Source organism: Seriola aureovittata, chromosome 16 (assembly GCF_021018895.1).
Source record: "Seriola aureovittata isolate HTS-2021-v1 ecotype China chromosome 16, ASM2101889v1, whole genome shotgun sequence".
In the NCBI taxonomy this organism is placed as follows: domain Eukaryota; kingdom Metazoa; phylum Chordata; class Actinopteri; order Carangiformes; family Carangidae; genus Seriola; species Seriola aureovittata.
In genome coordinates this window covers 8,605,346-8,631,232 of record NC_079379.1, presented here as the reverse complement: position 1 = coordinate 8,631,232, position 25,887 = coordinate 8,605,346, and the positions used below count along the sequence as shown (strand labels likewise).

Genomic DNA, 25,887 nt, shown 5'->3' with positions numbered 1-25,887 from the left:
TACAAATAGCTCCTTTAAGGTATACTTTACTGTAAGTCATTATTGGTTGTTGTATTGTTGTGTAAAAATTTTCTCTTAGTCAGGGGTGAGGCCAAACTAAAATACAGCAATGACCTATCAAGGGTCTTTGACTTCTTCACTGACTTGACGTGAGAAAAATTCCAGTGTAAAGCCAAATTTGTCCAACAGGTGAGAGATTATGAACGTGTCACTGTTTGAATGACTGAGACACTCTGATTTCATAGAAATGAAAGTGAGCTGAATGTGGATCACACACACACACACACACACACACACACACACACACACACACACACACACACACACACACACACACACACACACACACAGTGAAGATGGATTATATGTGATGGTAATGTGATAAACTACTCTATTGCCAAGGTGACTAAACCAAACACATGCAGTGTGTTCTGTCTCTGCTATTTTTATAACACGGATCGTGTCTGTGTGTGTTTGTGTGTGTATGTGTGTGTGTGTGAGAGAGAGAGTGGGTGGGGAAAGGCCAACCTCCAGGTGGGAAGTGGGTGACAAACTGCTGTGGCAGTGGCAGCTTCTTTAAAAAGGGCGCCTGTATTTGTCTTACAGTCATAACTTAGTGCCAAGGTTTTTACAAGCCAAATCAATCGATACAGAGGGGGACCATTTATCTGTGGCGACATATCTCTGCTCCGCTTTGGACACCGCAGTATCCTAGCCTGGATTAGCACCATTGATTAATGATAATGATGAGCTGTGGACTGGGAACAGAAGTGAACACATGGTGTGAGAAAGAAAAGGGGGCGGATGAATTAAAGAAGGAAAAATAAAAAAGGCATGAACAGAGACAGCAGGAGACGAGGAGAGGAGTGGTCTGGGCCAGCTGTTTAGCCAGCAACTGTGTTGTGGAGCCTCGTGTGAACAAGCATGTGTACCGACAAATAAATTAACATGCGAACAATGAGAAATGCAACTTACTCCATTGGGGGGATATGACGTCCAGCCCAGCTCAGCCTGAGTCTCTTTAGAGTTCAGCAGCACCACTGCAGGAAACAGATGAGGAAGGGGAGAGAAAGACAGACAAGGATAAGGTTAGAGGTCAATTAAGGCGGCACAACAGCAGCTGAATGCTTTTATTCTACCTTGTCAAGATAAAAAAGTTTGACAACAGTGGTTTTCGTCTGCATGACAACAAAACGGGGGAAAGACTAACTCAAAGAAAGTGGTCTAAAATTTACAAGTCGAACACTGTTAGTGCAACATGACGTGTTGTACTTGGAATAATGACAGGAAGCCATTAGCACTGAGGCAGGCTTGTCAGAAGGGTGAATGTATGCTTTGATAAGTGCATTAATACCATCTGTTGATGACTTAAGCCGGACAAAGAGCTTTCCATCATCCTCTGGCTCCATCACGAAAAAAACAAAACAAAGAAACAACAACACTCCAGAGACGGCAAACTAAACAGGACCACAGAGCTTTCAAAACAAGCTTAGAGAGGAAGAACACTCTCACTTAGCTCTCAACAGCACAGCAAAGAAAACACAATAGGTAAGAGTTTGAGGTCTATGCGTGAGTTTTCCTTTCAGTACCACGGACAGGGAGCAAGAGGAAGCTGTTTTCAGGACCATGGACAGCTACACCAGAAATAAAGGGGTGCTCAGCAGCTTATTTAGAAATCAGCTACACAAACAGACACGCTGTGACCTAAAGATTTTTAATGTGCAAGTTTTACTTACTTATTTATGTTTTGATAAGTTAAAAAATAAACATAAACCAGGCTGACTTTACAGGTATAAAATGGTACAGGAATAAAAGGCTGACAAAGAAAAACAAGCAAAAACAACAATTTGGACAAAATAGAAGACAAATATTAATAGTTTATCAGCAAGCAATGATAATTACTGGTGATTTTAAGTACATTTTTTCTATATATGACATGATTTTTCATGATTAATTCATCTGACAATAGTTGTTTTTTCAATTAATCCTTTCACAGTTTATTCTATAGTCAGATAATGGTAAAAAATTGCTTGTTATGTTCTTCAAAAAAAAAACCATTCAAAATACACTGATATGAAAACACAGAGAAGCTGAAAACCCCAGCTGAGAAGCTACATACCGTAAGTAGTAGTAGGTAAAAAAAAAAAAAAAAAAGGATGAATTAAACAGTCAATCAAATTAAAGTTGAGTGACAACTATTCTGATAATAACCAAAAATTCTCTAGTTGCAGGTTCTCAGATCATGTGAGTGTTTGATGCTGTTTTTTACAGTATGACTAGGTTTTGGACGATTGGTCAAAAATCATCATCAGATTAAGCAACAATAAAAGTTGTCTTTGGATTCAGTTACATTGTAGTATTACTACTTTGAATGAATACTTCTCCCACCACTGCAAAGTGATTACAGTAACAGTTACTGCCTTTCAAAGAGCCAGAGAAGAAAATACTTTGCACCCTTTTCAAGCCGAAGTTGAAAAAGCAAACCAACGAGCCGCAGTTCAGTGGTCAGGGCGTCTTTGAACAGTCGGAGTGAGAACAGCTAATGTTTGATACTCAGTAGTATGCAGCAGGCATACAAGAAAGCCATCATCAGCACATTCATCTTCATCTATAATGTAATATCAACATCTGTAGTGACATATGGTGGGCTGCCATTATCGCCTCATTTTGAAAGGATTTTGCTGATGTTAAAGTTACTCACGCTTTAAGTTTCTCTGCTTAAAAAGACCCCCCTCCTTAACACACACACACACACACACACACACACACACACACACACACACACACACACACACACACACACACACAGAGTTACATGCAGTATTCCTAACACCTACAGCCTTGAGGCAATAAGAGGTCTGACATCCAGACAGACATGAAGAACACTACTTTTTTTTCTATCCTTGAAAAGTGCTACTTTCCCTCTTGTCCTTAAATGTGCTACATGGCTTCAACTTTTGCTTTCTGTTCGACTTTCATCCACATAAGGAGCCATGTAAGGGCTGTTGAAAAACACCGCGCAACACAGTCTAGAGTAGGCAGCAGACTCCTTGACGAGTAACCATTTCACCTCATCCTAGGCAATTTTGGCATCCTTGAAAAGTTTGACTTTGATCTCTTACCCGCTGCTACATGACAAATGTTTGGCCTTGTCAACATTAACAACTGGGCACATGGACGTCCTGGTGAGCGAAGAGGAGAAACCTACGCTGTAGGTGTGACGACTCCAGACCTGTAAAATCTTACTGACTCACACTCTGACAGGAAGATGTGCTGAGATACCAAAAGCGAAGGAAAATGTTTGATGTTACACTTGCAAGTGTCAAAATAAACCTGTCAATACACTAGCTGAACTTTTCACACAACCCTGTATATTACTTGCAGCAGAAACTATTTTTTAAAGAGGTGTCCTTTTACTTTTTTTTTTTTCCCCATCCCATTCATTTCTCTCATCCGCTCAGGGGAAGAATATTAATACAAGGTTACATAAATACAGTTTGAGATTAAAAAAAAAAAAAGACACACTATTCAGTATCAACACAGTTTGGATAGCCAAAACCCTCAGACGACAATGACTATGAATAGCCTGTTCTTCTTTTTTTGGGTATGCTTGAAAAGGAGACATCAGCGCCTTGGTTAGAGGAGCAGGAGAAGCCTTGCTGGACCCTGAGAGATCCTTTACTAAACACTTAACTTTATTGTTTTTGGGTTAACACCGCCGGGTGCCCAAAGCATGGTTCTGTGGTTAGCTGATAACATAGAGGCATTTGGAGGAGATTAGAGTGGGAGAGGGCAAGGGTGGTGGAGAGACACAGAGGAAGGCTGAGGCGGGAGGAGGAGAGAGAGATGATGAGAGAAAATAATCAGCGGAGGAGGGTGAGGAGAATGAAGTGAGAGAGCCAACATGAAAGAGAGAAACGCAAAAAAAATAAAAAGTCGAGTTGGCAAGAGAGACAGAAAAAAGAAAAGGAAGGGAGAAAGGAGCACATGAAGTGCAAACAAATGAATACACCGGGTAATACACAGAGGGATCAGTGTGCCTTAGCGAGCAGTCAGTCAGTCAGTCAGTCAGAGAGAGACACAGAGGACAAAGTTGGCTATGATCACACACTGAATACATAAGCCCTATAATCACAGCATAGTTAGACAGACTAATGGGCCTTTAGGGGCAGGAGGAAGGGAGAGACAGATAAGACAGAGACAGAGGAGGAAGACAAAATAAATAAAAAAAAGTTTAGTGAGAGAGCCAAAGCAAGGGGGAAGGAAGGGTCACCAAAAAGTTAACGAAAGAACATGTGACAAAGAAACAAAAGCTCTCCCATCATGACTCTGACTAATAGGCATGACACATTAGCTACTAAACACCCATTTCAAAGGTTATTTCATAAATAATTGCCCGTCATTATATGGACAATGTGGATCTGTGAGGCATTTTTGCCTTTTTTTGTATATCTGTCCTCAGCCCTATTCAAGGCCACTTTCATCACCGATAGAAAAACCCAGGTTATGCACAAAGAGTACCAAGTCTTTTCTGCTTCAGCCATATTACAACGAGAGCTTAAGAAGTACGGAGAATTCACTTTATGGAAGGCAAGAGGAAGAACTGAGAGTTTTTAGTTGCTTGTGTTTGATGTGAATTTAAAAAACGAACAGACGTGGGAGAGGGAGGGAGAGCATCAAAGAGCTTTCATCAGAAACTCTGACAGACTTTAGAAACCTTTCCAAAAAAAAAGTTGTTGAAAAAATAAACAACTTGATCAATTACCAAGAGAACCAAGCCCAGAACCTGCTCCAGTAAGTGTAGCAGAGGCTATCTCGATGCCTGCCTTTTCAAATTCAAACCATCCACTACAGAAAACTCTCAGGTTGCAGGAACGACTCGATTGGATAAGATACATGCAAGAGTTGGCGCACAACAGCAATTCTGAAAGGCAATTTTCCGTGCACTTTAGAGTTAGAAAACATCCTCCGTGTTGTTGTTCTCTTAGAAATGAGATCTTTATGAAGGTTTTCAGGCTGCAGAACGCCGTGCGGAAAGAGCAGGAGCTCTCGACTTCAAATTGCAGATTTTAATATCGAGTGTTGCTGCTGCAGTGTGTCGGGGCACATACATGAAGGCATGAAGTGTGTAGGAGGTGGAAGTTTTAAGGGATTTCGATTTGCTTTCCTCTTTGTTTTGGCAGTGACAGGCTTCATTAAAAGTGTATCTCAAGTGTAAGCCGCTCTTTCTACGCCCCCCACCCCCCTCTCTCACCACATCCACTCTTTCATCTTTCAATGCCTTGTGTGATGTATTAATTGAGTTGTTCAACCTTGCTGACAACACATGGGTGAGATATAGTGACGGATACAAAGCGAGCACTGAGTTAGGAGACAGCTGTGGGAGCGATGTACTCTACGGCTCTCAGGTCAAGTATTCAAAAGAAAGGGGGGGGTGGGTTATTGGTGCACTGAGGAAGAGGCAAACACAAAAATTTGGCCCTTGTCAAGTGAATAGCCGGCTCTCGCACTGCTAGTTTTTTGCTTTATAATGGCAGACGGAAACATGAAGACAGCTCTGTCACAAAGGCCTTTTTGAAGCGCTTCCAAGGTTAAGGGTTCTCGTTCTTTCTGCTTGAATTAAGTTTGTGTGCGACTACTCAGCTGAGAGGAACAGCACACTTCTAAGGCCAAGTACTTATTATCACAGCTATGAAAATTTGTCACTTTAATGATCAGCATTCAAAGGTCTGAAGGACTTGCATTTTGTCTTGCAGTTCGCAAATGAAAAAATTTAATTTGACTTGGTTTTTCCTTCAAAGACTTGAAGACTTGTTACAACTTTAGACTTAGCTTGGCATTGACCTCAAGGATCTGAGCTTTGGCTTGAGACTATTTTGACAGACTTGGACTTGCCGTCAAGGCCTGAGGTTTGACTCAGTTATTTTTATCTTTACAGCTTTAAGATTTGACCTGGATAAGTCTTGACAGACTTGATGTTTGACTCAGTCTCATCTCACTGACGCGAAACTCACTTTGAAAGACTCAAGACCGGACAGACTTAAGACTTGACCTTGTCTAAACAAGTTGAGACTTGACACAGAATTGTCTTAACAACTTTAGACTTGCTTTGGCTTTCTTGAGACTTGAAACTTGACTTAGACTTGTCCTGATGATTTGATTCTTCTCTTGGACTTTTTCTGTATAGCTTGAGGCCTTTCTTGAGATTTGCTTAGGCAGATTACATACTTGAGTCAGACTTTACTTATATATAATTTATTATATAACTTATATAATAAATTGAGATTTAACCCAAAAGAAAAAACAAACAGCTGTGACATACAGATAATATGACTATATATACAGCTGCCACAAAATAAGTCAATTGTCCTGAGAGATGGGTGTAGGAGGGAAATGTGGGTGGGCATCTAAGAGGTATAACAAGAAGAATTGAGAGCAATTTTAAACAAGAAGGAAATAATATGTTGCAAATGTAACATGAGAAAGTTATACAGGTATGTAGACCTGTACCAGAGAGATTTTTCAGGGGGTAGTTTGTTGATCCCCAAGGAGGCAAACTGGTTCCTCACTTTCCCTCTAAAAAGAAATACAGAAGCGCCCTTGAGGCTGATTGGGATTTACAGTGTTGCTCGAGGACCCTAAAGCAGGGTGGGAACATGACACTTGGGGGGCCTGAATCGCAGCACTTCATATGAAGAATGATCTTCCTGTTTGCTGCACCACCCTGCTGCTCAAAGACGTGGGAGGGAAGATAATATATAGTTCAAAAAAAGCAATACAGTAATACTGCTTCAGGGCAGATAAAAAAAAAAAAAAAAAAAGGATAAATGGATGGGGATATGAGGTGTCACATAAAAACACAAACAGGCACATGAAAGATAAATGCTGTGTATATACGGACACACACACACAAATCAGGAACAAGCACACACACACACCCCGTCCGAGACAAATGGTGTCAGGCAACTCTTTATCCCTGACACACACACACACACACACACACACACACACACACACACAGGGACCATAATAGCGGCTCTAACAACGGAGCCCTCTTTTTACCAGTCATTAAACTTTCAACTTCAGTAATGTGACATACTGTAAAGAGGCTGAGCTTTCCATTCATTAAAGGACACCACACGATTACCTACACAATGCATGACAATGGGATGAATGGTTAAATGCTTTCATGGTGCAAAGCATGTGTCTCTTATCTGTACGACATCCTGAAATAAACCAGTATAACCTAATACAGGACAAACTACAACTGATGATTATTTTCACTATGGATTGTCAATTTTTTTAAAACTTAATCATTAGTTTATGGTACTGAAAAATGCCTGTCACATAAATATTTAACTTACTATATATATATATATAAATAAATATACAAATAGAAAAAAGAGAAAATTCTCACATTTGAACAGCTGGAGAAATGTGCACAGGAATGTCTTTTCCGTGAGAATGGAGGCTGCCCAGCATTGTGCGGCATTGCCCTTTTTTTCTGTGGACTATTCAAAGTGAAGATATGTGCTATTCCTCTCCATCCTGCTTATCAGCTTTCAGTATCTGTACCACAATGATGCATACACAAGCACTATGAACTCTCATACACATCACTATAATTAGCTAATGTTTGGTATTTTTGTTTTGATGAAAGACTTCTACAGTGACTTGATGACCAAAATTGGTGGCAGCTACTTTTGTGTTAATGGTCCTGCAGTGCAGTACTAAGAAAATGTATATTGTAAGCGGCGATAATAGGTGTAAAAGCAGACTGATGGCAGTGACTTTAGATTAAAGTGATGAAAGAATTTTGACTCTAGCTCAAGCTGTTTGAGATAATTGCGAAAACATAAATTTGATTATTAAAACGTCACCTTAAGGTCATCAAGTGTCGTTTTATGTGCCTGAGTATTGGATGGAATTTGCAACGCACCTGCCAATTTTTGGTGTTTCAGGTTTTTTAGCTTTTAGCAGAGGACAATAATATTCAAAAGAAATTATTATATTAATTATATATTTGTCGCAGGAATTTGAGTTTGGAAAGTGCAGAAGCAGTACAGGATATGGCATATCAACTTTTAAACTGCAACAGTTCACAACATGTGGGCAGAAACAGGGAGATGAACACGCTTTTGGCGACAGGCCGGATTTGAGCAGTTGACCTTACTGTTTTCCAGGGCATGTGTTGAGACCACTAGACCAACAGGACAACACAACTGTTACTGACAGCAGGTGACACTAACCATTAACTGAGAACTGCATACAATTAGTAAAGTACTGCAGTGGAGTCAATGATTGTGAATAACGATCTGTAACACTTAACCATGATGAAATATGCCCCCCCCCGGTACGGAACCCGGGACGCTGTGGTTCACAGTCAGCACCTTAAGCCCTGCACTATCGGCTCTACTGGTGAGCATGATCTTTTGTTTTCACAACCTCAAAGTTTTACCATGACAGGAGTCTATGGGAATGAAGGCAGCTGAAGAATACAAAACCCTAACCCATCATAAGGTAAAATCCTGAAATCCATGCTGACCTACAGTAGAAACCAGTGTGCAGGTGTAAAAACAGATGGTAGACGGTGAGAATTCCTCTTTTTCTGTTACAAACTGAATATTTTATTTGACCAACTTTTGCAGACCAGAAAAAAGGAATGCGGCAATCATCAAGACTAACCCGAGCCCTATCTCGAGGATCCAGCCAGGGTTTCAGCAACACACGATGACAGTACAGAATATATTTCACGAAAAGAAAATAAACAAAGAAACTTTAGCTGAAGGCTGAATCTGGTACTGCACAAAAGCCACTGTTACTAGAGTAATACCTTAATGTAGACATCAACAACCTCTGTGAACTCAACTGTCAGAACAAGGTACAAGGCACAACTATATCCCCAGCACATCAATTCTTTCAAATCACTTTCAACCTTTCCGACCTTATCTTTCTCATTTGCTCTACCCATACTTCTCAGTTTTCCCCTCCTCATTTCCCCGTCTTTCTACCTCTCCTGCAGTGCCAGTCTTGAATCTGAATGACCACCTGTTAAGACAAATCGCTTCCGGGAGAGGGAATAAAGCTTGTGTGTGTGTGTGTGTGTGTGTGTGTGTGTGTGTGTGTGTGTGTGTGTGTGTGCGCGTGTGTGTGTATGCATGTTTTTTGTGTGCTTGAGGGAATGAAAGAAAAGAGTCATTGATTGAGTCAGAGAGCCAGCGAAAAGCAAAGAGTGTTTAAGAAAAAAAAAAAAATGAGAGAGGAGGAAAAAGCAACATCGAGGCAAAGAGTGAGGACTGACTGTAAAAATTAAAAAATGTGAAGGATGTGTTGAGTGAGGCACCTAAGGAAGAAAAAGAGATGCCATTATGGTTATACCTGCTGCTACTGCATAAATACACACCTGTAAGGCATTTTTATTACAATATGTTCCCAGGCCACAAGGCAGATAGATTCTTCTTCCTTTATCTTTCCCAGACAGTCGCATGGAAAAGCGTTGAGAATTATAGAAAAGAAGAAACATGCTGAGAGGGCGAACGTTCGACAGAGCAAAAGACAGTGAAAGGGAGAGAAATAGAGAGACCAGAGGCCAAAGGGACTTATTTTCATTTGCAGGGTCTTGTAAAAGGTTGTAATTGGTTGTCTGGATTGATATAGTGAGGGCGGTGAGAGCACTGTCAGGTCTTATTGTTACGACAGAGTGGCTGCTAGGTACAGGCCGGAGAACAGTGCTTTACTGGCAACTCGGCTGAAAGTCAAACTTCTGCAAAGGAGAACAAGGCGACATTCACAGCAACGACTTGACTTATAAAAAAATAAAGAGCTGGAGTGATGCAGTACAATAATGTCAAATTTGCCTCTAAAGCAAATGCATTTCTCAATTAATGTATCAGGTTACATTTAGGACATATAAAAATCCAAACTAGATTTCTTTCTTCCGTGACTCAGGGCTCAGGTTCAGGCAAGTCACTTTAACCTTGGTTTTTTAGCAAAGGGATGAGTTATTCAAAGGAACGAATGGACCGTGCAAGAGGAACTATTTAAGGGATGGACAGAGTGGTAAGCGAAGGGACAAATGTAGAAACCACTTCAGGAACAGTCACAGCTCTAAAAGCAAAGTGCTAGAAATAAAACGCTGGAATATTGCATGACAGAAATCAGCCAGGCAAACATGCTGGTGACAGAGACTCGAGCAGACATAGAAAGGAAGACATAAAGAGAAATGAGATGGAAAAGAGTGGAAGGATGGACGAGAGAGAGATACGTAAAAGTCAAATATAGAACAAGAGAAGGATGTTTCCAACCAGTCTGGGATGACTCAGCTCTCTGTTTTTGGGTTCTTGGTCTAGCTGCCGATAGAGACTCATTATTAAGAGACACTGCTTTGGTATCATGTTCAGATGAACGGCCGTGTAATCCGGTGGACTAAACTTGAAACATGGAGCCAACACAAAACAGCTCAGTTAACAGCTGTGCCATCTCCTCCTGCTGAAGGTGTGATGGTCGCCAACAGCAACTTTAAACCCTCTTTCCCAGCCCCGCAATTTGAATATCAATCAGTTGTCAAAAGGTGCAACCTTGCTGACTTCAAATAAACAATTCAAATTTTCCCATTTTTCAAATTAAAAGCATCTAAGTGTCAAAAAAATATGTTTACTCTACTGTACATCAAGGCCAATAGAAAGAGGCATTAGGGAAACAACAGGCCTTGAGTTGAACTTAATTTAGTAAACATCACTCATCATTCTTTTTCTCCCCAAATAACAACCATTCAACATTTGAATTCTTATAAGTAGTCATCCCCACTGTGTTTTTACTGGGTAACAAGATTTCCTCTCTTATGCAACCGCACATATATATGTCATGATATGCATTGCCCTGTTTAAGGACTAAGGCATACCACATAACAATTCTGTGATGTTAAGGCAATCAACAGTAAAGTGCGCATACGTGTAGAGCTCAGTGAGGCAGCTTTTAATGTGCATACATAACATGGACGCTCACAGCTCACAGAGTTCACGGATCTAGGAGAGCACATATTCACTGCATCTCAGATTCATACAGACTTGTCTGAGGATGGAAACTAGTTGAGTTAGAAGTTATTCATAAAGAAGAAACTCTTGTATGCATGTGTACGTATAGTATGGAGACACAAGTGTTGGATAATTTTGCACAAAAAAAAGAATATTGCTTTATTACAGTCCATGTGAAATTAAAAAATATGAAAAATGTTTGCCTGTATATCTCAGAGGTTATGAAGAAAACTGACTGAAAATGTCACTGAAGGCAGATTTAGCACAGCAAACTTTCCCCTCAACAATTTTCTCTGGCAAGGATAAACACACACACACACACACACACACACACACACAAACACATAATTATATTCCCTTGTTGCAGTGACAAGCTCGAGTGTTAACCTTTTTGAGAGCAGAAGACTGTTTCAAATGTCATAAAAACACAGAGCGTGAAGCAAAAAGTGGCATGTGGGGCCACTCATGTCTGCAAACACACACACACACATTTTTAAAATGTACTTCCACGGATTAATATAACCTGAGTTTATGCCTGCATAATAAATGCACCTGCATCAGCATATGTCATGCATGATCGGGCTCCAAAACTTGGAATGCCAGCATTTATCGGATATATGTATGTGTTTTGTGCACGTGTTAGCCTGTGTGCGTTTAGATTCCCACACACACAAACAAACACACACACACACGCGCAGAGTCCTGGTTTTAATTCTGGGAATGCCTTACTTGCAAGCCTTTCAGATGGCTGCTAAATAATGTAAGTCTGTATCTTTGCACTGTGGCACTACCTGCTCCATCTCCTCCCTTAGTCTCTCCTCAGTCCAGCCAGCCAGGCAGCCAGCAGACTGCATTATTTAACTGAACACTCATTCAGGCCACTATCTTGAATAAAGCCGGCTGGGGCCTCATAGTTTGATGTCAGTGCAACAGAGAACGAAGGAAAACACGGGGAGACAGGGAAGGCAAAAAGAGAGGACTGCAGTGTGCACGGCAAAGAGAAGGGAAACTTTTTCGTTTTTTCTTTATCATCTTCTCCTGTCATGTTCTTCCTTTACAACACCCTCGTCTGCTTTAACCTCTCCTCTCCATTCCTCACTAGCACTCCACAATCTCTACATCTCCCTGTATTCTCTCTCCCAATTCCCTCGTTTTTCTGCTCACCTGTGTTCACCTTTTTCCACTCTTTCTGCCCTCCTCTTTTCCCATTTAGCCCCCGTCCCTCCCTCGTTCCCTCCATTCCTTCCTCTCTCTTATTCATAAGTGAGAGAGGGGAGAGGAGAAGGGAGGGGAGGGGAGGCGAGGGCAGAGGCGTTACATAAGTGCAGAGGAGCTCCAAGGTTTTGTGCTGACTTTGTTTTCCCTCTGGTTCAATTTGAGAACCACTTTAGATTAAATTAGGTCGTCTTCTTCTACATTTACCTCTCCTCGTCTCTTTCACCCCCACCACCACCATCACTACCCCTCCCTGCTTTGCTCTATTCTGTTCTCTCCTTTATTCACTGACAGCTGAAAGAAATGAGTAGTACCTGCTGTGTTGCTGACTGGGGGGGTCAACATGCATACACAACAATAAACACACAGAAAGAGTCTGTGCACAGACATGCTACAAATCCATGCAATGTTCTGTCTTATATACTTATTGCTTTCCACCCCGGACACACACACACACACACACACACACACACACACACACACACACACACACCACACACACACACACACAGAGCCCATTACAGTATTCAGTTTCTCCCTCCTATCTTCCCAAAGTGCACTGCAAAGCAAACATCCTGCTGTGCAGAGGTAAACAAAACACACCATCCCCTCGCCGAAAAGCAGGCACATCAAACACACTGTCTCACAGACAATTAGGCTTAAAAAAAAACAAAAAAACTTCATAGATAGATGAATGCTTTAAAACACGTATTGTATAACCATGGGCCAAGCAGCAATTTTCACCCAAACAGTTTCAGCATTGGCAGAGGTGGTGTTTAAGGTCAGACTCAACTTCTTTTTTTTTTTTTTTAACACAACAAACTGCAGCAATATCAACAAGTCGGGTGTAAATAAAGATGGAAAGGAAAACGAGTTTTGGCCAGCACATGATGTATTATTTCAGGCTAGTCAGGGCTCCACTGCCAGATGCCAGAGGAAACCATGATATACAGTATGGATTATAAGGGAAAATATAGTTCAGCTGTCACATAGACTGTGTAGGACAGGACAAGCAGACAGTAATACTTGGTTTGTCTTCAGAAACTCTGCAGAGGAGCTTCTTACTAAAAAGCCAGCGAACATCAACTGCCAAAGGAGGGTTAAGCTGGCTTGGTTGCTTTATTGTAATTTTCCATGTTTACATACATTTTCTTCTGGTCCTTGCTTTTTACGTTTTTTTTCCCCTCAAAAGGAGTTGTGCAAACAGAAAACGAATATGTGAGTGTATGTTTGCTTCCACCAGGATGCCTAATAACGATGTTGATATTAATCACATTTTTTCTGCTTTCAAAACTTGTTTCATATCCGTCCATCCCCATGTGACCAGCACTCATGTCCTGGTTGTTACTGGCCATATATGACCAATCCCCCAGCTGTGTTTGAATCAGAAAACCTCCTTGGTTATGATTGCTATTTGTGCCTCCACTCACCCACTACGACCTGCAGCACTTAGCACTATGATTGACAGTTTCCCAAAGGGGGGGGGGGGGACGGACATAGGTACATATTTGCATGCATATATACAGAGCACATACTTACACACATACACACACCTTGCTCTCAAACTCACATCTTGCCTCGCCCCAACTCTCCCCTGCTTCTATGGGCAGTAATGTAAAAGAGATTTGGCTCCACATGGGCAGGCTGCTGGGCCGCCTTCCATCCGCTAATAGTCTCACATCAAGTCATTTCAAATAACCTCTATCGTACGACATTGACAGCAGTATAATGTTTTGAAAAAGCAGCAGCTAAACTGGGTTAATACATATGCATTAGCCATCTGTTGAGTATGTCAGTAAGAGTGGATTATTTCACATTCAAGAATGAGATGATATCCTCATCTTTAAGCCCACTTAACTTAATACTTAAGCCTATTTTTAGAACGTGTCCTCCACTGATGCCATGTTTCTGAACATATTAAAAACAAATCCACAAATTATCCAAACACATCCCCCGATTCTGTGACAATGAATTTGAGAAAGAATGACTTCTGGGTCGCTTAAATCCAATGCAGTATTTACTAACAACTGGAAATTTAAATTTTTAAAGGCTCGGTTTACATAATAGTTTTTTCTGCCTAGTTTCCAGTAAGGACTGTGCACGCCTTAACCTGTTACTTTTGACATTTTCAGCAACACAAACAACATTTAATTCCCCTCCATTTAATTGGGTTGGGAGCAAAAAATCTCAGAGACGCATACCAGTCCTACATACCTATAAATATTTCAGCAAATAATATCAAAAACTAACCTGCATAGCAACATATCCCCAGGGATAAGGGAGAATAATGATTTTTGTGTTTTGGATGAACTAATCTTTTAAGTTTTATAAGTGCTAGACCATCCCTTTACAATATTAGTAATATATTAATATATCACCCAGCAGTACTGTGGGTGCACATGTCTTCACGTCATCAAGGCCATTGGCTTTGTGTAGAGCTTTCTACCTGTGGCGGTATACTAAAGGGGGCTATTTGTAAGTTTTCTTGCTGGGAGCCGGTGGTGGTGTTTGCAGCTTTGGCCATCATTGCATTTACAAGACAAGAGGTTATGATTCACCCTCTGAGCAGATCAGGGCAGATTGGAGGCCACAGTGAGTTGCTATCGGAAAGTGACAAGACGGTCCGGGGCTAGCTGGTTAGCATGCTAACTTCAGTAGATGAAAAGACATGATAGAGACAAGAGTCAACATTGGTGTTGCTTACCATCACTGGAGACAGCTCTTGGTGGGTAAAGGAATGACGTTTGATGCTGAACTCACATTTCCTCAAGACTGGGAAGTAACCAGCAGTTAATGCTAATGTTAGCTACGTAGCAATAGCAAAAAACTTACAAGTGGCCTTTTTAACCTCCTCCATTTGATTCGGTGACAAAGTTGGCAAAATAGAGTAAGCACTCTAGCGGCTTTCTCATCTTCTTCTGTCTTGTCATGCTGCCCTCAGACACACCCCCTACCCTCTCTTCTTGTCCTGTCCCTCTCTTCCTCTTCTTTACCTGGGGCGACATCACCACCTCACTTCACCCTTCATAAATTCATCTTTACTCTGCCTTTCTATCATCCAAGTCATGTCTGCACCACATCCGTGGACCCGTACAGCCTTTACAAGCACCCTGCAGGCCCATCACCCATTACCCTCAGCATCGATCTCTGCTGCATCGATAAACGATAGCAGCAACGCATATAGATGAAATAGGGAGAAAGAAGGATGGATGGATGGATGTAGAGTGGGGGGAACTGGAGATGAAATAAGTTGACTAATAGATTAGGCAAGGCGGAGAGATGGGAGAAAAGTAGGAAAATACAAGGGATGAAAAAAAACGGAGGGAGAGGATGATGCAAGAAGGGAGAGGGGGCGCATTGTGCGACCATTCGTCAATAGCAAGCAGTACGACCTTAGCGATCGATGGGTCCGGCAGCCAATCGGTCAATAGGCTGCATAACTAGCTCTGCTAGCCAGGGACAGAGAGGAGGAGAAGAAAAGCGGCCTTCGTCATAGCAGTCAATAGGCCAGAAAAACAGACCACCTGTCCACTCTGACACAAGTCCAGTATAAATGGCACAAAAAACAATGGGAGAGGAAAGAAGGGTAATGGGAGTGGAAAGAGAACATGGATTAGATCAAACGGACAGATGAAGGATGATATAGCATGGAATGAATAGAAACGAAGATAAGGATTCAATGTTGGGTTTGTACCCATTCATCTGGAAGCTGTCCTTACAAGAAAAACAACAGACCACCAAACATAGACCACTTTACATTCTGCTAACAAAGCCTTCACGAGACACACGAGACAACCAGGGAATCTCCAAGGACAAGAATACCACACTGTCCTTCATCACTGGTTCTCATGAGTCCATGTTCAGTCCAGATGACATCAACTGGGCCAAAAAGATATATTTAGAAAGGCACAAAGTTTGTAGAAGGATGATGTTGGGCTGGTTGTTCACTTTCCATTTCCTACTGTTCCTCACATTGTTTTTTGTTTTTTAACCATGATCATTCCCAGACATTATAATATGGTTTTTGTACCTAACCTTAACCTAATAGTGATGTCAGGTCAGAGACAAATGATGTCGTTTTGTCAATAGTGCCAGCAGATCAGAAAAGGCTTACACTGTACGTCTCGTTACAGAAGGCAATTAAAAACAATGTTTTTTTCTCCATTTAATTGAGAGGACTTGTTGTTTATTTGTGTCTCATTTCTTTTAGAAGGCGCCATGGAAACAAGAAAGCCTTGCTGAGTCGTGCTGCTGTCCACATGTTGATCCTGACAACAGAGGGATAATAAGGACTGTACCACTAACAAGAACAGAAACACAAAGAAAAGCGAATCACTAGTTGACTTTTCCTGTAAACGGGTGTATGTGAGGAGAGTTTGCATTGTTGTGCTGGGTTTTATGCTTTAAAGAGCTTCCAAAGTTTCTATAGCTGTGTTTTACAGTGCCATTGAGCTCATTTCAGAAACCCCTTTAATGATCTGGTTGTGCAGCTGGTGATATTAGATTCATATCAGATGGGAGCTCATCAGCAGAATCGAGCCGGCTGCTCCACAAGAGACCTGCTGCACTCACTGTGATACAAAGACACAAAAGGAGAATGTATGGGCCTGAACCGAGCTAAAAAGGAAGCGGCAGAATCTGTAGGGAGAGTGAGGCTCCTCGGCCCAGCAAGTGATCCATTCTTGATAAGCACACAAACACATATCAGCGAGGGCTCCTTGGGAAATCTTAGTTATTAATTAGCAAGCTAAGGTGATAAATAAATAATGCGTGAGTGGAGCAGCGGCAGTAAGCTGCGCCTGGTTAGGATGCCAGATTGTGCCAAACCACAGCAGCAGCAGCAGTAGGTCAGTAATTAATGAAATCAAAGAGCTGCTCTAATGAGAGACAAAGAGCAGTTCCCTCACTGATGACTCCCCCCTCGGGTAAACAAGAACCCAACAGGACAGAATGCAAAAACAGGCAAGTGCACACCAATAACTTGGTCTTAAATACGTCTACGTGCAAAACACACACACACACACACACTAACAAAATCTTTCCAGTCCTGTGAGCGACCACCGCCAGCTTATGCTCCTCATTTGTACCACTGCCTGTTAAGCGCCAAACCCCCCCCCCAACTCCCTTTCTCATCCTCCCATCAGCCATTATCCCATTTCATTTCTCCACCGCCAATTGTTTATTTGCTTATCACCGGCCAGATAATAGAACAGAATTAATCTGCTAATTCCTCTTTTTTTTTTTTGCAGACCAATGCCTCTGTTCATGTGAATGGACAGAAAAGCAGGACTGGTTCTACAGCGCGGGGCTGGCTGGCTGACTGGAGGATTTAATTATCAGGGCTAATTACTTGTTTTCCTCTAACTGTTAACCACAGGGCTGCTGCTGCCGCTGCTACTACACTTCCCTGGGTGCTAATGCCTGAGGCAGCCGCTGGTTTCATTGAAAGGACGGGGTAGTGAGTGCACCACAGGAGCCAAGGATGTCTTTTCTCCTCTATTATCAGCTGGCTGTCTGTCAGACAACCAACGGGTTTGGGACTTTGCTGGGAGGGCAGGTATTCATTTGTGCATGACAACAACACAACTGCGTCAGTTGGACTTGTGCGTCACATAAACAGTTACATGTGTGATGAGCTTGTTATTCCACTGATGCACGTCACAGCCCGCTGTCTCTTCCCAGATTCTAAAATAAAGACAGACTCACTAAGTCAGTAAGTGCACCATTAAAATGAAAAAAGAAAAAAAACACAATTTTTTCAAAATAAAAACATACTGTTGTATTGTTGTTTCAAGGTCATGTGATTGTCATTTGTTGTATTGACTGGTTGCAAAGCTTAGTGTTGATTAATTCTGCTAGACATAACAAATCATTCTCCAGCACTGCCTGTGCCGTGACAGTTGTAATGTAACTGATGGATTTTAATAAACTAACTGATGGATTTCCTCTAAAGGAAAACTTGAAACTACTTCATATACCCCCCTGATGAAGGTGAGACTTTTGCTACTCATTTCATTTTGATAGAAGAGTACCATTACCACACACACTCAAAATCTGCTCACACACAGGCTCGCGTTTTCCCTGACATCTCTGCTGCAGTGACTCACATCCACGTCACCAAGTCTCTGCAGAAAACTGTGACACACACATGTACTTCAGATGACAGCTGTGTGTGTGTGTGTTTTTTTCTGAGTGCGTTTTGGTACATGTGTTCATTTACACATGCGTGGATATGTGTTGTGGTAATCCAGCCAATACCGTATCCTCAGGACAGACATGTAGTGAGCAAGAGAGGCAACATGTCGAGTGATAAAATCTGCAGATGGGGCCTTGGGTAATTATAGTTCATCAACATGACAACTTGGCTCTCACTTATCAGGCCATTAATATACACACACACACACACACACACACACACACACACACAAACACTTACAATATTACCTCAAAAACAGCATTTCCATAATTAGCCCTGACTAATGAAGGGCAGAGAAACCAGCCTGTTAAAAATACACAAGCAGCTCTAAATTAAAAACAAGACAGGGATAATTGTGTAATCTATAGTATTAATGGATATTCAACGGGACAAATGTTAAAGATCCAAGTAGCCTGTGTTTGCATCTTTTTAGTCTATTGAGTAAGATAAACCTCGACAAAAGTCAAATATTTCAGTTCTTCAGCTCGTTAAACTGCACATTTATTGCAAAAATCAAGATGTGATGCAGAAATGTCTTCGCTGAGCACCTTTTTGATCACATGTGGTAAAGCACTAATGGTTTAAGTGCCTTGATTAGCGCAGCAACAGCCGCCTTTTAAACTGCAAGCTGAAGCAAACAGTACACTTGGGCCTCTCTGCACCACTACCATTTAATCACACACACTTTTCCTTTCCATAAAAAAAAAAAAAAAACACCCTACATAGACACATGCTGCTCTTCCATACCAACGGCTTCACACCCTACGGTTGACTCCATGTACCCTAAGGGTTAAAGGGGAAAGGTCACCTGTCTTGACCTCTAAAAGCCCTCTTGACAGCTTGTATCGAACAATCACAACACCCGGCTCAGAGCTCAAAGGTCACCTCCCAGAGGGTCTCGGCCTATCGAGTGAGGGGCTGCATCGACACGGTTGAGGGGTGCAGTGACCAATCAGAACACCTGACAGCAACTTGGGGGGGGGGGGGTTTGATCAAATGTATGTATACCTCATTTAAAAAAAAAAAAAAAAAAAGCCTTCAGGCATTTTGCACCCCCCCCCATGTGTAGATCACGGATGATGGATTGTCTGAGGCATTTGATTATGGGCTGCTGTTAGCACCTTAAACAGATGGCGATAAGGAGTATGGATATGAGGAGGAAACTTCGGGTGTAGCCAGGTGTTCATGTATGGGATTTTAAAGAAAAACAGATGAGGACCAACATCCAGAACGCTGTGAGGTTTAAACTCATTCACAGGAGCAGTTTTACAAACGACTTGACTCTGTTATACTGTGTGTTTTTTCATTATGTGTTGTGTAGTTGCAGGTACAGTATGCAACATGATCACTTGTGTGGGCATTTTCTATCAAACTGCTGTACAGTCTGTGAGAACACAGTTACTGCAAACTCACCTGCACACCATGACCATTTACTGCACACCCATACAGCGTCTCTTGCTGACATTACTGGGTTAAACCTCCACTGCTCTGGACTCCAGGGAGCAGTTGCTCATGTGAAGGAGGACCTTCATCTGCCACAGACAGCTTATGGCTATGTTATAGATGGCTAGAGCAGAAAGGATGGATGGAGGGAGGGCGGAAGATATCAAAGTGCGGTGGGGCAGAGGGGGTGGGAGGGGGTTGAGGAGGGGACAGAGGGATGGGATGACAGAGGGTCGAGATGACGAGGGCAGAGTTGGGTCGTAGTCCATGTCTGCTGGAGCCGAGTAACGTGGCACATGGCATCGCTAATGAAATCTGTGGATTCACTCTCCTGGCAACGAGAAATTATGGGAGGTGTGGGGGGTTTGTGGAGAGAGTGATGGAAAGAGGGGGGGAAAAAACAAGAGAAAATGTATATAGCAAAGAAGTAAGGAGAAATAACAAAGAATTGAGAAAGAATTATGAAAAAAAAAATGAAAAATGGAGGATGACAGACTTGCAGAGAATGAGTGACAGAGGAAAAGAGAGCAGAAGACAAAGGAAAAAAAAAAAAAAGAGGAAGCCTCATCTCCATACACTGTGATAGCAGGCAGATTTGAATTTAAGGCCTGTCTCTCACGGAGCCCCTATAAATAGGGACGAGGAGCAAACACCAGGCAATTTCGCTGCAACACCAAACACAATGCCTGATTGAGGGCAAATTAAAATGCAAATGCAACACTTCCATTTTTCCAGATTTCACCTGAGAGATAAGCGAAGGACCTCCGTTTCTTTCATAAAGTGTAGGGGTGCGCATGGGCGCGGCGCGTTTGTGTGTGTTTATGCAGAAGTGTGTATGTTTTGTTTGTCAAGTTTGAAATGAGAGGAGACAGGAGGGAGACTGGAGGTGAGGTTGCATAAACAGATTAGATTCAATATTGTCCTCTCCGAGCTGCATTTCAATCGTCATCCTCGCCGCCTTTCCCTCTTGCCCTTGTCCGCCGGCATTCTCGGCATACCTTCAACAGGCCTCAAACTACTGAGCAACGCAGGAGAACACTGCAATATTTCAAAAATAGAATAATATAAAACAATTTAAAAATAGAAAAGTGAGGCTGGAACAAGACTCAAAGAAACAACTTCAATTCTGCACCTTGGATCAAAAAGTTTGGAACACTTGGCAGCATTATGAGCCTTTTTATAGTTTTACAAGCCGCCGTTAAGCAGCTTTTAGGAGTGCAAAGTGTTTAATAGTTGACAGAGCCTGGTTTAGCACAAAGCCAATCACTTCACCATATGAATTCAATCCTTTCCAAGTCACGGGTCAGAGACATATTCAACCGCTGTGGTCACGTGGTCTCACTGAGCAGAAGGTTTGCAGTTCAAGCCAAGAGGAGGGCAAATGTTGACCGCAAAGCGCTGCCCAGTGACCAATGGTTACCCTGTTTGAATCGTGGCAGAACCACAAGCCGTTTTCCATTTATCAAGACGGATACGGTGAAGGTGTGTTAACCATGCAAGAGGAGGAATAAGCAGGAGAGGCAGAGAAAAGAGGGATGGAAAGAAGGAGAGAGAGAGAGAGAGAGAGAGAAAAATAAAGAAATTAAAACAGAAATTACCGGAGAGAGTGACCATCAGAACCACAAAATGACAGACCGACAGAGAAAGAGGAAAAGAGTAACTAAAGCAAACTGCCTTTCCTTTAAGCCACTCTTCGACTAACTGAGCTGAATTTTTTATCAGCTTCCAGTCTCAGGGGGTGGTCGGCTAAAAGCGAGCTTTCCTTGTGCCCTCATGCTGTGTATGCGTGCCTGTGTGTGGGTGTGTGTGTGTGTGTGTGTGTGTGTTTGTGTGTGTGTGTGTGTGTGATGGTGAGTGTTTATATGTCGAAGAGTGAGGAGAAAAGAGCAACAAGCATGACTGTTAAGGTGGCATTGTGTGCATCTGCAGACATGTCAAGTGTTACTGTAAATGAGGATATGTGAGGTTGTATTTTTTTTGACTGCTGTGCACATACAGTACATCGTCACAGACTGTCAGGTTACAAGGACATGTTAATATATGCACTATTAACCTCGACTCTCTGCTGCTGGGCACTCTCACAGCTTTTGGCTACTTTTCAGCCCCGCAGCTGGCTTTGTGAGAAACGAAAAGAGCAAGACCGAAAGAAAGACATGAACAAAAAAAGCACAACAAAAGAGGTTGAAATCTAAGAGAAAATTCAGGAGTAACCTGAAGACACCAGTTAATCACAGTTAAGCTAATTACCCTTTTAAAATAATTTTGTGTGTGTCAGTGCCGTATTTAAATCTAAACTAAATGAGATGGTGGCGGCCAGAAACTGAGCCCTCCTTGTTTAATCGGATGGATGTCAGTGAGGCTGTGACCAGACTGAGTGATTGCTAAGGCTTGTCCATAGTGGCGACTCTTCAGACTGAAGAATTGGACCTGTTACAGCACAATTACAAGATGGAATCCAGAGGCAACCTGGACAAATAAAGTTCAGTGACTAACTGACTCTTGGAGGTGGAAATACTCCGTCCTCTGTCAGATTTGCGTCTTCCAGTCACCATCTGTCTCTTCGACTACTCTTGGCTTGGGAAACGGTGGTTGGTTTCGTTAATCGACTCAAGTCTTATGCGGTGCAGGTCTGAGTCAGACGTCGGAGTGGCGCTGCCACTCTGCATCATCGTCAACATCACGGCAAAGTCCCACAGGGATACATAAATGTGAGCACACACACACTTGAGTTACGCTACATAAACAAACAAAGAGCCATACGTGGGGGTTGAAGGTGGCTGGAAAGCCGAAAGCCGCTCTTGGATTCAGGACTGAAAGTTGAATGCCAGTGGAACGGTCTCTGTGGTGGAGACAAATTCTCCAGCACGGAAAACAATTACATTCCACCAACTGGTAACCAATTTACATTCACATGTAAATCCGCACAATCCTGGCCAATGAATAGGCTTCATTGAGTGCTTTAGTGGCATTTAGTGATTTAGTGGCAGGCTCCTTCAAATGACCTTCCAGGAAAGTCCATTACTTTACCTCCTTCTAAACACACACACACACACACACACACACACACACACACACACACACACACACACACACACACACACACACACACACACACACACACACACACACAAGACTTCAGAGAGGCAGGTAATTCGCCATTAACTCAAGCCACTCAATCCCTGAAACACTGCCAAGTTCAATTGTGTGAGCGAGTTCGATGGAGAAAGAGAATGAGAGAACGAGGGAGGGAGAGACAGATGGAAAGAGCAATTGAGAGAGAGCGGCAGAGAACGAGTGAGATAAAAAAGAGTGAGAGGGAGGAAGGCACTTTATTCTGCCACTTCCTGCGCAAAAGCATCCGCTCCCATCTGCCCTGAAAAGAGTATCCCAGTCACCTCAGCTCCATACCAGTCCGACCATCTGACCACTCCAGCATTACGTCACTCACTTACCTCCACAGAGCTAGATAAAACACGTAAAACAGAGGACACACACGTACGCAGACATTAAATAACACAAATATAACCCCCGTCCCTCAGGAAAGATGAGGAGAAGAAAAGCCAAAAAACTTCACAGAACAAAAACAACAAATAGGTTTCTTGTGACGCATTCAAGTGCAAAAAAACTGGCTAAACAGCAAGCCCACAAACAAGAACACAATGCAACCACGCAACAGAAAATGGAAGAAAATGCCTACATCACTATCACCCCCGTAATAACCCTTGGTAACCCCATTAAAATCAATTCATCTGTGGAAGGTGTACCTCACACACACACATCCACGCATCCACACAGAAACAGAGCTCAGACACACAGCAAATGTACTAAATGTGGGGGCAAACCAATTACAGCACATAAACCAGTTCTTGCTAAAGAAACACACACACACACACACACACACACACACACACACACACACACACACCGAGTCCTTCCCAGCAGAGCTTTGTTAACCATAGCTAGTGTTTAGCTACAGGCTGGACTAAGGGGAGATAGTGAAAAAACATGTAATAATTTCCGAGCTCACGCTGCAGAGGAAAAGAAAAGCTTTTCAATATTTGATATTAAACATTAATTTTTCTTATTATTGCATGTCACATTTACACTACAAGCCCGAAAAGTGGAGTATGTCCTCACAGTGTTAATGTATGTGTATATCATATACACGTGTGTGTGTGTGTGTGTGTGTGTGTGTGTGTGTGTGTGTGTGTGTGTGTGTGTGTGTGTGTCTGTGTGTGTCTGTGTGTGTGTGTGTGCGCTTCTGAGGTGCAGCACAACGTGACGTATCAATTCATGTTGTTTCAGAATGAGCTCATGTCAAAACCAGCATTAATACGACGATGGATTACAGGTGGGATGGGGAGAAGGGAAGGCGATGTTATTATATGTTATTATGTTTAATTCACATTAATGTGACTGCCTCATGGTCTAGTCAAAAGAAATACAGAGAAAAAGATTGAAAGACTAAGCAGGACGAGAAGGAAGCGAGAGAAAGAATCCGTCTGATAGATTAGACTTTCAACCTCCTTTAGATAATTGTTTTGGTTCTCTGGCTGACTGATATGTATAAGGTTAAATCTCATGGTTCTAACTTAGCACCACCATCTGTGAAATAGTAGCAGTAGTTTGTATTAAACAAGCTCAGATAAGCCAACAGTAAACCTACCAGCCAGGCAGAGAGCCAAACTAAGTAGCAAAGAAAAGTTAAGCTGGCTCAGATCATTTTGTCAGGAGCTGGTGAACACTACACGGACCTTAAAGACAAAATTGATGAAGGACCTGACTGAAAATCTGTTGGATATCATCAGATTCGCAAAATGGTCAAGAGCAATATTCAAATCGCAGGAGCTGCCATTATGAATGAAGCAGTGAACCAATCTGGTACAGAGATGCCCTGGCCTACAAACCATACTCTCCAGACATGCTTGTTTGGTAGAGAGAAAATGAAATGCAATAATTACCGTTGCAACTAAAATATTATTTTTTTTTTATTTATTGACTGATCACAATATCAGTCAAAATAATGATTTTTTTCTGTTTTCTTTTTGCATATCGTTCAGCCTTAGCCGATGATCTGGCAAGGTGCGTTGCATAGTACAATTTGCTGCCTGGTCTCTTTGGCAGAATGGCTGCAGTCTGTTCAGCAAGACATGAGCCTCATGGCCAATAAGTCATGTGTGCAGGAGAGAGAGTTTTCCATCCTCGAATCTCAAATCAGATCAGAGAATGCCCCAGTTACAAAGGGTGCTTTAGGGTGCTGGGGTGCCAGAATGTGGATTAATCTTCCAGCTGAGGCACAAAATGTGTTACTCGCAACAGTTGGTGAAGTTTTTTTTTTTTTTTTTTTTTTCCTTTTTTGGTTTTGCTTGTGCAGTTCTCTTTTGATGGCTGTTGGTGCGAAAACTTGATTTGCATATTTTCTTAGCAAATAAAGCCTCTGCACATCTTACTGCAGGTCTGGTTCTGGCACCTGTTGTGCAACACAAGCAAGATTCACTTGCTTTACTGAGGAACTGCCTGAGGAACAATGTTTTTCTCTTTTGATATACCAGTGGGAATGATTGACGCTTTAGGCATGATTGTGTATTATGTAGGTTCAGAGTGACAAAGATATGAGTTCAATGACATCTGACTGTGTTAATCTATTGTACACAGAGCACAGGAAGACATGCCTTTGGTGCTTCACACTGTTCTGTTGATAGACAATCGCTGGCTGCGTTCGCAAAGACTGATTAATCAAATGCCACGCTCTCTGCTTGGCTTTCTGTCCGACAGACCACAAGATAAAATGGTAACAGGCATCTGGCTAACTTGATTTTCAGTTGAAGAGTTTTTTTGATTGACTGCTGGCTGCTTTGCTGGCTTCCTGGCTGGCTGTCTTAGTGGTTGCCAGATTACCTGACTAAATGGCTGGTTGTCCAGCCAGCTGGTTAACTGACTAACTGATTGGCTGGCTGGCACACTGATTGGCTGGCAGGCTAATTGACTTGCAAACAGGAA

At 42.2% G+C, this 25,887-nt stretch overlaps 1 protein-coding gene across 3 annotated transcripts in view; it reads right to left on the bottom strand.

Annotated features, from left to right (window-relative positions):
• The window catches only part of LOC130183408 (ephrin type-A receptor 7), a 150,569-nt gene that overhangs the window by 113,477 nt on the left and 11,205 nt on the right, over positions 1–25,887 (bottom strand). For all 3 annotated transcript variants that reach the window (XM_056398780.1, XM_056398781.1, XM_056398782.1), the window contains exon 2: positions 976–1,040. In XM_056398780.1, coding sequence (XP_056254755.1) covers positions 976–1,040 — 65 coding nt within the window. The remainder of the gene's footprint in view (positions 1–975; positions 1,041–25,887) is intronic.